The sequence below is a fragment of the Bos indicus genome, chromosome 14 (assembly GCF_029378745.1).
Source record: "Bos indicus isolate NIAB-ARS_2022 breed Sahiwal x Tharparkar chromosome 14, NIAB-ARS_B.indTharparkar_mat_pri_1.0, whole genome shotgun sequence".
In the NCBI taxonomy this organism is placed as follows: Eukaryota; Metazoa; Chordata; class Mammalia; order Artiodactyla; family Bovidae; genus Bos; species Bos indicus.
The window spans coordinates 19,466,094-19,481,919 of NC_091773.1; the positions used below are offsets into that span (position 1 = coordinate 19,466,094).

The window sequence follows — 15,826 nt, forward strand, 5'->3', positions numbered from 1 at the left end:
TTCCTCAGTGATCAATGCAAAGAAACAGAGGAAAACAATAGAATGGGAAAGACTAGAGATCTCTTCAAGAAAATTAGACATACCAAGGGAACATTTCATGTAAAGATGGACACAATAAAGGACAGAAACAGTACGGACCTAACAAAAGCAGAAGAGGTGGCAAGAATACACAGAAGAACTATACAAAAAAGATCTTAATGACCTAGATAACAACGATGGTGTGATCACTCACCTAGAGCCAGACATCCTGGAATGCGAAGTCAAGTGGGCCTTGGGAAGCATAACTATGAACAAAGCTAGTGGAGGTGATGGAATTTCAGATGAGCTGTTTCAAATCCTAAAAGATGATGCTGTGAAGTGCTGCACTCAATATGCCAGCAAATTAGGAAAACTCAGCAATGGCCACAGGACTGGAAAAGGTCAGTTTTCATTCCAATCCCAAAGGCAATGCCAAATAATGTTCAAACTACCGCACAATTGCACTCATCTCACACACTAGGAAAGTAATGCTCAAAATTCTCCAAGCCAGGCTTCAACAGTCCGTGAACCAAGAACCAAGATGTTCAAGCTGGATTCAAGCAAGATGTTCAAGCAGAGCATCAGAGATCAAATTGCCAGCATTCCTTGGATCCTAGAAAATGCAAGAGAGTTCCAGAAAAACATCTACTTCTGTTTTTTTGACTATGCCAAAGCCTTGGACTGTGTGGATCACAACAAACTATAGAAAATTCTTCAAGAGATGAGAATACCAGACCACCTTACCTGTCTCCTGAGAAACCAGTATGCAGGTCAAGAAGCAACAGTTAGAACCAGACATGGAACAACAGACTGATTCCAAATTGGGAAAGGAGTATGTAAAGGCTGTATACTGTCACCCTGTTTATTTAACTTATATGTAGAGTCAGTCAGTTCAGTTACTCAGTCATGTCCACCTCTTTGCAACCCCATGGACTGCAGCATGCCAGGCTTCCCTGTTCATCACCAACTCCCGGAGTTTACTCAAACTCATGTCCATTGAGTCGGTGATACCATCCAACCATCTCATCCTCTGTCGTCCCCTTCTCCTGTCTTCAATCTTTCCCAGCATCAGGGTCTTAATGAGTCAGTTCTTCCCATCAGGAAACCAAAGTATTTGAGCTTCAGCTTCAGCATCAGTCCTCCCAATGAATATTCAGGACTGATTTCCTTTAGGATTGACTGGTTTGATCTCCTTGCAGTCCAAGGGACCTCAAGAGTTTTCTCCAACACCACAGTTCAAAAGCATCAAATTTTTGACACTCAGCCTTCTTTATAGTGCAACTCTTACATCCATACATGACTACTGGAAAAACCATAGCTTTGACTAGATGGATCTTCATTGGCAAAGTAGTGAAAGTAATGTCTCTACTTTTCAATATGCTGTCTAGGATGGTCATAGCTTTTCTTCCAAGGAGCAAGCGTCTTTCAATTTCATGATGCAGTCACCATCTGCAGTGATTTTGGAGCCCCAAAAGATAAAGTCTTTCACTGTTTCCCCATGTAATTGCCATGAAGGGATGGGACCAGATGCCATGATCTTAGTTTTTTGAATGTTGAGTTTTAAGCTAACTTTTTCACTCTCCTCTTTTACTTTCAGCAAGAGGCTCTTTAGTTCTTCTTTGCTTTCTGCTGTAAGGATGGGGTCATCTGTGTATCTGAGGTTGTTGATACTTCTCCTGGCACTCTTAATTCCAGCTTGTGCTTCATCCAGCCTGGCATTTCGCATAATGTACTCTGCATGTAAGTTAAATAAGCAGAATGACAATATACAGCCTTGATGTACTCCTTTGCCAATTTGGAACCAGTGTGTTATTCCATGTCTGGTTCTAACTGTTGCTTCTTGACCTGCATACAGATTTCTCAGGAGACAGGTCAAGTGGTCTGGTATTCCTATCTCTTGAAGAATTTTCCAGTTTGTTGTGACCCACACCGCCAAAGACTTTGGTGTAGTCAATAATGCAGAAGTAGATTTTTCTCTGGAACTCTCTTGCTTTTTTTATGATGCAGAGGATGTTGGCAATTTGATCTCTGGTTCCTCTGCCTTTTCTAAATCCAGCTTGAACATCTGGAAGTTCACGGTTCACATACTGTTGAAGCCTGGCTTAGAAAATTTTGAGCATTATTTTGCTAGCGTGTGAGATAAGTGCAATTGTGCAGAGTACAGCATGCAAAATGCTGGGCCGGATGAAGCACAAGCTGGAATCAAGATTGCCAGGAGAAATATCAATAACCTCAGATATGCAGATGACACCACCCTTATGGCAGAAAGCCAAGAGGACTAAGAGCCTCTTGATTAAAGTGAAAGAGAAGAGTGAAAAAGCTAACTTAAAACTCAACATTCAAAAAACTAAGATCATGGCATCTGGTCCCATCACTTCATGGCAAGTAGATGGGGAAACAATGGAAACAGTGACAGATTTTATCTTCTTGGGCTCCAAAATCACTGCAGATGGTGACTACAGCCATGGAATTAAAAGACGCTTGCCCCTTGGAAGAAAAACCATGACCAACCTAGACAGCATATTAAAAAACAGAGACATTAGTCTGCCGATAAAAGTCCATCTTGTCAAAAGTATGGTTTCTCCAGTGGTCATGTATGGATGTGAGAGTTGGACCATAAAGCTGAGAGGCAAAGAATTGATGCTTTTGAACTGTGGTGCTCTAAAAGACTCTTGAGAGTCCCTTGGACTGCAAGGAGATCATACCAGTCAATCCTAAAGGAAATCAATCTTGAATATTCGTTGGAAGGACCGATGCTGAAGCTGAAATTCCAATACTTTGCCCACGTAATGCGGAGAACTGACTCGTTGGAAAAGATCCTGATGCTGGGAAAGATTGAAGACAGGAGGAGAAGGGGACAACAGAGGATGAGATGGTTGGATGGCATCATCAACTCAATGGACATGAGTCTGAGCAAGCTCCGGGGGTTGGTGATGGACAGGAAGGCCTGGCATGCTGCAGTCCATGGGGTCACAAAGAGTCGGACACAAGTGAGTGAACTGAACTGAAGAGACAGAATAAAACACACAGAAAGAAACTTACCCAAGAAGGTAAAGGGCTTCCTTGGTAGCTCAGCCAGTGAAGAATCCACCTGCAATGCAGGAGATCCTGGTTCAAATCCTGGGTCAGGAAGATCCACTAGAGAAGGGATAGGCTTACAAACTCCAGTATTCCTGGGCTTCCCTAGTGGCTCAGCTAGTAAAGAATCTGCCTGTAGTGTGGGAGACCTGCGTTTGATCCCTGGGTTGGAAAATCCCCTGGAGAAGGGAACAGCTACCCACTCCAGTATTCTGGCCTGGTGAATTCCATGGACTGCATAGTCAATGGGGTCGCAAAGAGTCAGACACGACTGAGCAACTTTAAAAAGGAAGCAAAAAATCTATAATCTGAAAACTAAAAGACACTGATGAAAGAAACTGAAGATGATGTAAACAAATGGAAAGATATGCCTTGTTCTCAGACTGAAAGAATCAACGTTGTTAAAAGGACCATACTATGCAAGACCGTGTGCCAATTCAACGCACACTGATGGCCTGTGGCAGTGCTGACAGGCGGGGCTGGGAAGGTCAAGTGCGTCTCCTTCTTTTGTACCACTGGGAACATAAGCCAATCTGTGGCAGGTGGACACCTGACTCACAGAATAAATCTGTTCTCCGCTCTGGATGCTTTGTCGTCTGGGGGCTCTGTCTCCTAAATTCCAGAGGCTGAAGTGAATGCAGAATGTTTGACTCATTACAGTAGGTTTTTAAGGAAATACACAGGCTTTAGCAGTGCCATGGATGTGTGACCCCAATACCCAGTGGCTTCATTCTTATAGTCCTTACACAAAAAAATCTGAGAAAGAGGTTTATCTAAAAAGCCTGTCCTTGTAACTTCACTACTGTCTCTCACAGAACAGGAGAATCATCCCCTGAAGAGGGCACTAAAGTCACACTTTCTGTCCTTTTGATGCTGGCACTTCTCAGAAACTTTGTTTCAGACTTCAATTTGGAGAACTCTTCTTGCCTGTATCTTACACGTTATGAAGCACCCAAAAATGATCCCTTGTGAGGACTGACATGTGACTCCTCAGTGTTAGGAACAAGCCAGTCCCACTTTCTAACCCTGACAGTGCCTCTTAGCTGGAGTGTGTTCAGGCATGCCCAGTCCCCAGAATTTCTAGAGGACAGACATATCTGGAAAGTCCACCTGAAGCACAGCATCTGAAAAATTTCCATAGCAACATTCTACGGGACTGGGGGTGGGGGGTGGGTGGAGAGGGGAGAGGACATAACTTTACTCCGGTTAAAAAACGGGGTAAATAAACACGGGGGAATCCAAGGCTCCAACATTTTCAAGAAAACGCTTTCTTATGTGACTGCTTCCTTTGGACAGTCCTACTCAGAAAACCACACAAAATCACTCAGAATCAGAAAACTCAAGATTCCTAACTATGAGAAATCATGAACAACTTTATATTTACCTTGCATAAATTAATAGGAAAAGACAGTAGGTGGAGACATTTAAGAAATGAGTGTGAACTACTAACACAAAAGCTAAACTTTAAATCGTATTATTGTATTTCTATTGCCTTTAAAAGTCATAACAAATTCCTACTTTGTTGGTCTATGATCTTTCCTTTCTCATTTTTGGAAAAGGGAAGAAAATTCTTATCGAAAAGTTATCATTAATTACTAGTTACTTCATCTAAAAAATATGGGCGTAGTATCTCTCAAGCTCAATCCCAATGACATCCGAATCTACTAATCATGTCACCGAATTATTTTCAGGAGAATACGGTTTTCCCTGCAAGTATTTATTTTGCATTCCCTGACTAGGGAGGGCTTTAGTAGCGTTTTTTTGTCTTCCAAAATAAATGTCTTTTCTGAGAGTGTGCATGAACCACACATTAGAAGTTACTTTTGGAATACTGTGGAAGGTTGTGGGGCTTGTGGATTGCCTGGTGTTGGGAAGTAGCAAAATGAAAAAGGATGTGGACTGAGGCCCGGTCTGAAAACGGACTGTGATGTGAAAAATAGAACTAACCCGAAATGCCTGACCCAAATTGTAGCAAATGTTTACCAACAAAGCCAATTGACAGTCTTCTCCTGAGTTTTATAAAGTGAAAAGCTAGCAAGTTAATACCTTCTCAGAGCTACTAGTCTAAATATTATCTTTTTCTTAAAGGGGAACTACCCCACTGCTTTGGATCCAAAGGCGCTTCTTTTTGGAACACTGAACAGAAGGGGAAAAAAAAAAAAAAAGTCTGGAAGTATAGATAGGACCGAAGTAAGACACCACCGCAAAATGGGACTGCTCTGTGGACCTGGAAGCAGGGTCCGGGGCGCGGGGCTCACAGGAGCTGAGCTCGGAGTTCTCGGGCGCTCTTGGGGTTCATGGGCGCGCGGGGTTCGAGGCTCTCCTTGGCCCCAGGCGCGCTCCCCAGACATGGCCGAGCCTCGATGGGGCAGCGTCCCGACCTCCCGATCCCCGCGATAGGGAAGCACCGCGGCCCGAACTCCCTGAAGCTGCGGGGCAGCGCCCCGGTGCCCTAGTTCGCGAGCCGGTCCGGTGCCCCGTTCTGGTTCCGCCCCGGAGGCGCCGACCCACCAGGAGGAAGAAGGAGGCGCGGCCAAGGGAGGGTCGTTCCCGGCAGCGCCGCGCGGGCCGGGCCGGCGGGCAGGAAGCGCGGGGGAGGCGCGCGGGCGGGGGTCCCGCGGTTCGCGGCCGGGGCGGGGCGTGCGCGTCAGCCGGGCTAGAAAAGGCAGCGCCCGGCCCGCCCGGGGACCGCGCTCGCCGCCGGCCCGACGCCGCCATGAGCGCCGCGCTCTTCAGCCTGGACGGCCCAGCGCGCGGCGCGCCCTGGACGGCGGAACCCGCTGCCTTCTACGAGCCCGGCCGCGCGGGGAAACCGGGTCGGGGAGCCGAGCCCGCCGCGTCCGCCATGTACGACGACGAGAGCGCCATCGACTTCAGCGCCTACATCGACTCCATGGCCGCCGTGCCCACCCTGGAGCTGTGCCACGATGAGCTCTTCGCCGACCTCTTCAACAGCAACCACAAAGCGGGCGCCCTGGAGCTACTGCCCGGGGGCCCCGCGCGCCTCGGGGGCCCTGGCCCGGCGCCGCGACCCCTCAAGCGCGAGCCCGACTGGGGCGACGGCGACGCGCCCGGCTCCCTGCTGCCCGCGCAGGTGGCCGCGTGCGCGCAGACGGTGGTGAGCCTCGCGGCCGCTGCGCAACCCACACCGCCCGCGTCGCCAGAGCCGCCGCGCCGGAGCCCCGCGCCCCCAGCGCCCGGGCCCGCGCGAGACAAGGCGGCAGGCAAGCGGGGCCCGGACCGCGGCAGCCCCGAGTACCGGCAGCGACGCGAGCGCAACAACATCGCTGTGCGCAAGAGCCGCGACAAGGCCAAGCGACGCAACCAGGAGATGCAGCAGAAGCTGGTGGAGCTTTCGGCCGAGAACGAGAAGCTGCAGCAGCGCGTGGAGCAGCTCACGCGGGACCTGGCCGGACTGCGGCGGTTCTTCAAGCAGCTGCCCGGCGCGCCCTTCCTGCCCGGCGCGGGGGCGGCGGACGCGCGGTGACGCGGGGGCCGCGCGGGCTGCGGCCGCACTGCCTGGAGCCGCCGGGCCGGACTCCCGCGCTTGGCCGGGACTCGGACAGCTGCCGCGTGGACCCTAAGTTACTGTGACGGCAGCTTCTCTACATCCTACGCCTAGGATGCAGCTAAGGTACTTTCGTAAAAGAGACTTTTCCGACAAGCCTTTGTACTGTAGATACGAGGGAAAGACTGAGCATGCTCACTTTTTTATACTGATTTTTACAGTATTTGTAAGAATAAAGACGCGTTAGACCCACTTTGATTCCTGCGCTCGCGGCCCTCCGAACCCGCAGGGGAGGGCGCGCATCTGGCTGACTTGCACCCCGGGGCCGGTCATCCCGGGTTGCTTTGCTTCTCAAACAGGCCGAACTCCACCTGCGGACGTGCTGGTTAACTTGCCGAGATCCGTTCGGGTGGAAGGTGCCCGCGCCCCGGGAACGTGTTGGAAACCCGTTGGAGTGCGTCCCACTTCGAGTGGGGGTCTAGGGGCAAGGAGAAGAGGGCTCGGTTACCCGAAAACCAGCCCGACTCATCTTGGCTTTCATGGGATTTGCTTTCACTTTCCTCACTTCTGTAGTCAGCTTCAAGTAGATTTTCCAAGTGCGTGAAGTACAAGTCATGTAGGAGATGGAAAGGACAGTCACAAAGCTACTTAAAACTGGCTACCTTGCCAGTACTTGTAATATTTCAAAGATTAACCTGGACGAATAAATAAAGTCGTTGCCTTTCCCCCATGAGAGTGGGTATTGGGCAGCCTTTCTTTGTCTTGGCTGCTACCTCTATATTATGTAATTTATTAACCGTGGCCTGTCATGATTATATTGTCATAGGGAGGAAACAAAATCTTTAGTGTCCAGAGATAATTAGTCCGGGGTTTTACTTTTAACTCAGATACTCTGCCAACAAGGTGAACGATGACCCAGCTCTCCTGTGGCGGGGTGGCCTTGTCTCTGCACCCAGTGCTAACCAGACCTGTTGTTCTCTCACTTTATCTATACTTTACTCATAACAGTTTGACCTCTGACATAGTGCCCCCAGAACATTTTCCAAACAATAATAATGAACTGCAAAGTACTTAGGTTGGACACTGACTGTGCAGGGCAGTAATAGACGAGAGGACAAAGGTTGGCCCTTTGCTGGGTATTCTTTGAGGAAATGTTAAAAGAAATGGGGAAAAAAACCTGTTGAATCATGGTAAAATTTGAACAGAACACTTTAAAATTACAGTAGGACAAAATAATTTTTTCTACTGTATTATCTAAAATAAATACGAAGGCCTGAAGCTTATTTAAGCTTTAACATGCAGAAAGGTAATAAAAAATACATAATCATAGAAAAAAGTATTTTGATTTATAGTTTACAAAGCCATTTTACTAACATGAAGTTCTATTTCAAGATCATAAAGTACATTCACTTTGCCCAGGGTTAAGAAATTACCCAAACCACCACCACCTCTCAGCCACTTGGTAAAGTTCACAGATCCTGTGGCCGTTGCCAGTGTTCTCAAGAGGCTCTCCCCTCGCTCAGGAGCTCAACCTCCTCCAATCCCACGCTGCTGGTCGGGTGGGTGGTGATGCACCGGACAAAACAGGTTAACGGCCCCACCTCCTTTCCAAGGACACTCCTCACTTCGTAACTCTGCAGGGAGGAGAGGCAGGCTGGTTAGAGCAAACAGCCCTGGACACCCTGCTCCCCGCCGACTTGGCACACCACAGCCAGAGCAGGAGGCCCTTCCCTGGCCCGTGACCCTCTCTGGAGGTGAGAATAGGCTGTGATACAAGCAAAGGAACTGCTTTTTTCTGGTAGCTGAGTTTGTTTTTACACAAGAACATCAAGAATGTCTCTTATCGATGTCTGTCAGTGGATACAAGGCGCACACCTCTCAGCTGGCCGCTCTAGGACAGAAGCTGGGGGGGAAGCACACGGGAAGCCGTGCCTGGGGTCCCAGCGGGAGTTCTATCGCGCCTGCTGCTGACTCCCACTTCCGCAGTCGACCAGCACTTCTGGTCAAGGACTTGCTCTGCCTGCCTCAACAAGGTATCTCTCCCAGAGCTGCCCTGAGCTGAGCGCCTCTCCCCATGCTGTAGAAAGGCCTTCCATCTCACTGTCTGATGACAGTCTCAGGGAACAGGTTAGCCCTGGGCAAGCATCATGTCCACTTGGGAATGCAGAGCTCCAGGCGACGGGGCCCGGTGACCAAGTTGGGCAGTATGTTGTGCCCTCCTGGTCTCCAGGTATCAGACCTCAGGACACTTTCTTTGGGGGAATAGGGCTGAACAAAAAGAGAGGCTTATTGGTCTTCAGGAAGACTGAAGCCTCAGGTCACGTGTTCTTTGGGAAGTTTCTCCACAGGACCTGAGGCGCAGTGCTGGGGCTCCTCCCAGCCCTGCTCTGTGCCAGACACCTGATGGATGTCTGTGATCACTGAGTTCAGTGCTAACTTGCCCCTTCCATCATTAACGTGTCCTGGCAGGGAGACCCAGGCTGGGCGGTCAGCAGCATGGCCAGGGTTGGCACGTCTGTGTTCCTGATGGGCACCTCACTGCCCTCACCCCGTGTCTGGCTTCTTGTGAGCATGGTGTGGTGGGAGGGGCATGGAGTGTGCCCCATCCCTGCTCAGGACCAGACGCATGCCATGAGGGGGTCCAGACCACGTGGGTTTCTGGCTCAGGGCCCAGCGAGGTCCCAGCCGACAGGAGCATAAGGGCCAGCCAGGGACTGGGGGACATCTGTGACCACAGTCTAGCCTTGTGACTGCTGCCCAGCAGAGCCATGTCCAGACAGTGGGTCTGTGTGCACAGCATAGACACACTGAGGCCTGAGATGGCTCCTTCTGCAGCAGTAAATGTCCAGATTGGTCTGGGATGTGGACGCTGTGAAGCCAGCTCACTGCAATCCCCGTCTCCCACCTACAAGACAGGCACAGCACCAAATGCCCTGTTTCCCTACCGTGGTTCACAGGGAGGTCCGACCTCCCTGGTAGCACGTTCAGGTAAAGCGAGGGAGAGAGCTGAGGTCCACGCAGGTGAAGGGGGGAAATGAGAGGATGAGACTGGACAGTGTGGAGGCCTCCCGCCGGGCTCCTGTGGCCAAGACATCAAGGTCACACCCCCTCGGTCACTCCCAGGGCTTCTGTGCTCATGAGGGGCCTCGCACAGGCGCAGTGGCAGGAAGGCGGCAGAGATGCTGGAGAAGGGGGCAGGAGGTTCCCACTCAGGGCTGAGAGGGACAAGGTGATGCTGTATGCCGCTGTGTCGTCTACAAGGGCTTCCCCGGTGTGTATCCATGGGGGGCCCAGGTCCCCTGGATACAAGCACTAAACTCTGACTTGGAAAAAAAAGTCTGAAAAATACCCTCTTTTTAAAACGCCAGGTTTGGCAGCTATAGTTTTCAATAATAACTCTATCATTTATAAATAGAGATTTAATTATACCTATATTGGGGGGAAATTAACATGAAGAAGTTAAAAACAATCACAGTACCAAACTCACACGTGCTCGTTTACATGAATACATGTATTTGTGTGTGAGTATAAAACGTGCCTCTGTTTTTAAAAGGTACAGTGTATTTTCTTTGACTCTTGCTTCTGTGATGTCACTCAGGTAGAGTGGTGGGTGTGACCACTGCCTTCACATCTGAAGCTGGACCTTGTTAAGTGGAGGCCTGAGACCCAACACTCCTGGGTCCTACCAGAAATGGCACAGTTTGTTCTGGGAATGCAGTCATGGTTCTCATGGAGAGTCATCTGATTCTTTGCAATTTGTGAATGTACATCCGCACCCTAAACTGACAGAGTTCAGGTGGTCTTCGTGGCCAATGCCCCCCTCTCACCCACACCCGTGTCCACTTCCTTCCAGGTAGACATAAAGCCTGAGAATCCACTGAGTGCAGAGGCGGGGTTGGGGGTGACGAGCTTGGCACCTCCCCAGTCCTACTGGCCTCGCCTCTGCTGGCAGAGCAGCACAAAGGGGACACTGAGGTGCTCGCCACTGGGCCTCTCAGCCAGGGCACTGGTGCACATGCCCCACACACATGGATCACATACACACAAGCATACACAAGCTCTCTAGGATGCAAGCAGTCGAGAAGTCGAATGTGTGGGAGGTACAGCCTGCCTCCATTAAAAGGGAATAAGTGAATGAGTGGGTTCCTACCAGGCCTCTCAGACTCCAGGCCCCTGAAGAGAGCAGGAGGTCGAGGGCCACTGTCCAGGGAGCCTGGGGCCCAGGAAAGGCACCCGGGTTACTGCAGGGCCCATGGATGCTCTGGGTGCCATCCCTAAGCACTCAGCCATGGGCTTCGATTTGTTCTGCTGTGTTCTCCTTGAGAAGAACTCCCCCAGCATCCTATCCTCCACGGTAACAAATTCCAAATGGCTCTGACACAGACAGAGCTCTCCTCCCTGAGGGCATGAGGTGAGATGGACCTGCCATATTTAGTGTCTGTTTAAAGCCCCCTACCTTGGAACTCTCCAATCCATGAGCCTTACCCAAGGACCAACAGTCACCGAACCACAGGCTCACCACCTGTGAAACACAGGACTTCCATCTGAAGAGAACACACGCAGGGTCCCTGTCGTCCCCACCCAGGCTGGCTACCCTCTAGCTGTCGCTTGTGAAGACTGCAGTGACCTTCCCTCTGCGGGTCTCTTTGCATCTGACAGGAGCCCTGTCCCTGTGGCCTCTCCAGTCAGTGTGGCCTCTGCCCATCTTGAGGACAGCAGGGAGCATGGGGGCTGGCTGCTCTAACTGCTGATTCCCATCACACTTGAACACGATCAGGGACACCTGTCCACAAGCCCTCCTCGAGACATTGGTCCCCACCGCACAGCAGCCCCTTGGATGAAGGTTTGTTGGGGGGAGGGGGCAGGGGGTCAACAAGTTGCTCTAAAGAGGTGCATGAGGCTGGGGATTCGAGTTGGAACTGCAGCCAGACCAGGGCTCCTTACAGATTCTGTGCACGGACATTCCGATTTACTCAAAACTCTGACATCTGGTGTAAAGTAAAGACTGTAATAAGTGCCACTTCTCCCCCCACCCCTAAGCCCAGGAGGGGCTGGCAAGCAGCTAGGAGGGCTGCATGGAGCCTCCAAATTCAGGCTGGATGCAGAGTGGGCCTGTGGCTGTGGGAACCCTTAGCTCTGCCGATGTGAGCATCCTCTTTGCCAGCAACTGCAGGAGCTGTGCACGTCTGCCACCTGGGTTTCAAACACTGAGAGCAGACACGCAAGCCCCTCACAAGCTTCTGCATGGCTCTGACATGGACAGAGCTATCTGCTCCATAAGGGTGTGAGGCAAGGCAGGTGTGTGCAATTAGGTGTGTAAGGGAATTCAAGTGTGTAAGGTAAAGTGAGTGTGTGAGAGGTGTGTAAGGTAATACCAGTGTGTAAGATGAGGTGGATGTGTAAAGTGAGATGGGTATGCAAGGTGAGATGGGTGTGCAAGGTAAGGTAGGCCTGTAGGTGAGGTAGGTGTGTAAGGTTAGGTGTGTAAGGTGAGGTGGGTGTATAAAGGAATGCAGGTGTGTAAGGTGAGGTGGATGTGTAAGGGAATGCCACTGTGTAAGTTGAGGTGGTAGTATAAGGTAACAGTTGTGTAAGGTAACAGGTATGTGAGGTAAGGTGGGTGTGTAAGGTAAAGTGGGTGTGTAAGGTGATATGGATGTGTAAGGAGGTAGATGTGTGAGACTGGTGTGCAAGATAAGGTAGGCATGTAGGTGAGGTGGTTGTGTAAGGTGAGGTAGGTGTGTGAGGTAGGGTGGATGTGTAAGGGAACACAGGTGTGCAAGGTAAGGTGGGTGTGTAAGGTGAGGTGGGTGTGTGAGGGAATGCAGGTGTGTAAGGTGAGGTGGATGTGTAAGGGAATGCCAGTCTGTAAGTTGAGGTGGGTGTGTAAGGTAACGTGTGTGAGGTAAGGTGGGTGTGTAAGGTAAGGTGGGTGTGTAAGGTGAGATGGATGTGTAAGGTAATGTCAGCGTGTAAGGTGAGGTGTGTATGCTCAGGTGGCAGTCTCTTTCAGGAGCATGCCTCACACCTCTTCACAAAGCCACCACCATTCAGTCAGGGTAGCTCTGAGAGGTTTCCATGCACTCAGACTCACCCAGCAATTTAAAAAATGTATGTCTCAGATAGCTGTTCTATTAGGTCTAACTTGAAACCTTGAGACCATCCTATCACAGTGGAAGCCAGGGGACAGAGCCCCATATCTCCTGCAGGACTGATGAGAAGTAACCTCAGTTCCGAAAGGGAAAGGCGTGAGTCAGAGGAGGAAGCAGGGACCGAGCTGAGCCTCCAGAGTCTGACCTCTATTGGTGCCCAGCACACGAGGAACAGGCAGAGGGGAGAAGCACACACCCAGGGGCTGGGCCTCCACTTACCCCATCCTCGCAGGCAGCAAACTTCAGGAGCGAAGAGATGCTGTCTTGTAGCAGCTGCAAGAACCACCAAGGGGGCTGCGTCAACACCCAACCCCACTCACCGGAAACACCCCTCCCGGGGACTGCCGTGTGGCTCGAGGCCACCAGCCCCACTGCAGAGACTGAGCCTTCCCTCCCCGGGAAGAGACCAGGAGAGGCAGCCCCCTCCTGGCCGCAGGTGAAGGGGCCCTGGAGGTGGACACAGATGCGCCAGCCCCTGCCGGCTCCTACCTTGACCCTGACTGTGCACCGGGGTTGCGAGGGGGAGTCCAGGAAGACCTGCAGGTGCCTCCTGAGGATGGGCAAGGTGACCACGTGGGAGCAGTCCCCACAGGAGAAGGTGCCGCTGCTGTTGGAGACAAGAGGACAGAGAGTGGGAGCCTGGTGGGGACAGACAATTGCTGCACCCTGGGTCTGGGCGTCACGTTCAGAAACCCAGGTCTTGACACAGGCCCGAAGCAGCCTGGGCGCAGAGATCTGGCCACTTGTGGAGTGGCCGGAGGAGGGAGAGACCTGGCAGGGAGCTCACCCGGCTGAGTGCCTGGCCAACAAGGGGCGGGGCCAGGCAGACCTGCTCTGGTCACCTGCGTCCCTGCTCCTTCCTGCCTCCCAGGAACCTAGCTCCACGCTCCCGTCGTCTCCAAGTCCTGGCCTGCACTGTCTGGTCTGGGCCCGAGGCCACCACCCAGCAGGTGTCCAGCAGCAGGAAAGTGAGGGCGCCCTGGGTGCCTCTAACGGCCAGTGGGGCCAGAGGACTGGCTCGGAGGGTGGGTCCAGGGTGTGTGGGGGACAGGGGGCAGTAATGCTGGGCAGGAAGGTATGTCAGCTTGCGGAGGGTCGCCCGTGCGGTCACCAGCATGCCACACATTTATGTTTGCCCTAAGTTCTTTCTCTCCCACTTGACAACAGAGGAGCTGAGGAAGCCCGCTCTTTTCTCTTCTAGGACCAGAGGAGCCTCAGGGGAGCAGCAGGAGCGCAGTGGTGACTTGGGGAGAAAACGCGCCCAGCCTCCTTTGGCAGCTCGGCTGCCCCATGTGCCCCCTTAGCCCCAGGCCGTGGGGTTCCTGGCGGCTGCCCCCTACCTGTCTGCCAGGCTCCGTTCCAGTCTCTCGCTGCCACACAGATCACACACAGGCCACGAGCAGGCGGTGCTCTCGTCCACAGCAACCACGGTGCCTGGGATCAGGGAAGGGGAGCTGGGCTCAGAGGCGGCTCTGTCCCCCAGCCTCTCTGTGCCCCTCAGGTCACAGATGGTAACAGGAGGTGCCCAGGTTTGTTTCCTCAATTTGTGAGTTTATATAAATGCTCCTAAACTTATTATTATTACTTCCCTGGTGGCTCAGATGGTAAAGCATCTGCCTACAATGCGGGAGACCCAAGTTCAATCCCTGGGTTGGGAAGATCTCCTGAAGAAGGAAATGGCAACCCACTCCAGTATTCTTGCCTGGAAAATCCCATGGATGGAGGAACCTGGTAGGCTATAGTCCATGGGGTTGCAAAGAGTTGACACGACTGAATAACTTCACTTTCACTTTCAAACTTATTATAATTCCCATTTATTGCACTAAGTTACAGCAAAGGACAAGTTTTAAAGCGTAAGCCTATTACCACCTACCCGAGTATTTTTGTCTTTGCGTTCTCCCAGCATGCGTGTTATGAGTACGTGACAAGAACGCATGCCTGCGCCGTCACGTCCTGCCCTGAGGCTCTGCATGACTGAAGATTTACGTCAGGGTTCCCCTGACCACTCTCCAGACTGGACACTAGGCGTCCAAACTGCTCTAGGACAAGGCAGCAGGCATCTGTCTACTGGGCCCTTTCCGTGAAGGGCTCTTCCCCTGGAATGGACTCATGGGGTGGACGGAGTCACTGTGTCCAAAAGTGTGAGCCCAGAGATGGAAAAACCCTCAGAGGTGCATCCCACAGGACCTCTGGCTCACACTGTTCACATTCGCCCACTGCCTGGACATTTACAGTAAGCATCTGCCTCCTGGATGGTGGAATGGAATCCCACATCTTGGTTTCCACTTTCTTGATAAGGAAAGATTCTTACTGGTTTGTTAGTATCTCCTCTTATGTGGTTTCCCTATTTCTCTTTACTCCAACATTTGTGATTTATTTATTCAACAAACAAATATGTATACAATGTTTTTTACTGTGGGATATAAATGTAGCACTGTGAACATAAGAATAAATGCCACAATTACAATGGACTCCACAGTCTGACTGGGAAAGCAGATAAACAAATGAGTAAAAATATCATGAAATATGGGAGAAAATATCCGCAAAAGACACTCTGATAAAGAATTGCTATCCAAAATATACAAATAACCGTTAAAACTCAATAATAAGAACCAGAATAACCTGATTAAAAAATGGGCCAAAAACTTCAACAGACACCTAACCAGAGAAGATACACAGACGGCAAAGAAGCACACAAGAAGATGTCCAGTGTCATGTCATGAGGGAAATGCAAATGAACACAGAAGTGAGACACCGCTGCACACCCATGAACACAGAAGTGAGACACCCCTGCACACCTATGAACACAGAAATCAGACACCGCTGCACACCTATGAACACAGCAATGAGACACCCCTGCACACCTATGAACACAGCAATGAGACACCCCTGCACACCTATGAACACAGCAGTGAGACCCTGCTGCTCACCTACAGGGACAGCCAAGTCCTGAGCACTGATGCACCAAATGCTTCTGAGGATGTGGAGCAACAGGAGCTTGCAGTCACTGCTGGTGGTAATAAAACATGGTATGGCCACTGTGGACAGTTTGGCAATTTCTTACACAATT

General features: G+C 51.1%; 2 protein-coding genes across 12 annotated transcripts in view; one reads left to right on the top strand and one right to left on the bottom strand.

The window, feature by feature from the left end:
• Positions 1-5,762: 5,762 nt before the first annotated feature.
• On the top strand, positions 5,763-7,337 carry CEBPD (CCAAT enhancer binding protein delta). The gene has a single exon (XM_070802517.1). The coding sequence runs from the start codon at positions 5,813-5,815 to the stop codon at positions 6,581-6,583; it is 771 nt and encodes a 256-aa protein (XP_070658618.1). The 5' UTR covers positions 5,763-5,812; the 3' UTR covers positions 6,584-7,337.
• Positions 7,338-7,941: 604 nt separating this feature from the next.
• The window catches only part of SPIDR (scaffold protein involved in DNA repair), a 277,621-nt gene continuing 269,736 nt past the window's right edge, over positions 7,942-15,826 (bottom strand). For all 11 annotated transcript variants that reach the window (XM_070802507.1, XM_019973800.2, XM_070802509.1 and 8 more), the window contains 4 exons: positions 14,097-14,190; positions 13,246-13,363; positions 12,976-13,029; positions 7,942-8,238 (listed from right to left, as the gene is read on the bottom strand). In XM_070802507.1, the coding sequence (XP_070658608.1) occupies positions 8,104-8,238; positions 12,976-13,029; positions 13,246-13,363; positions 14,097-14,190 (401 nt within the window). In that variant the 3' untranslated portion in view covers positions 7,942-8,103. The remainder of the gene's footprint in view (positions 8,239-12,975; positions 13,030-13,245; positions 13,364-14,096; positions 14,191-15,826) is intronic.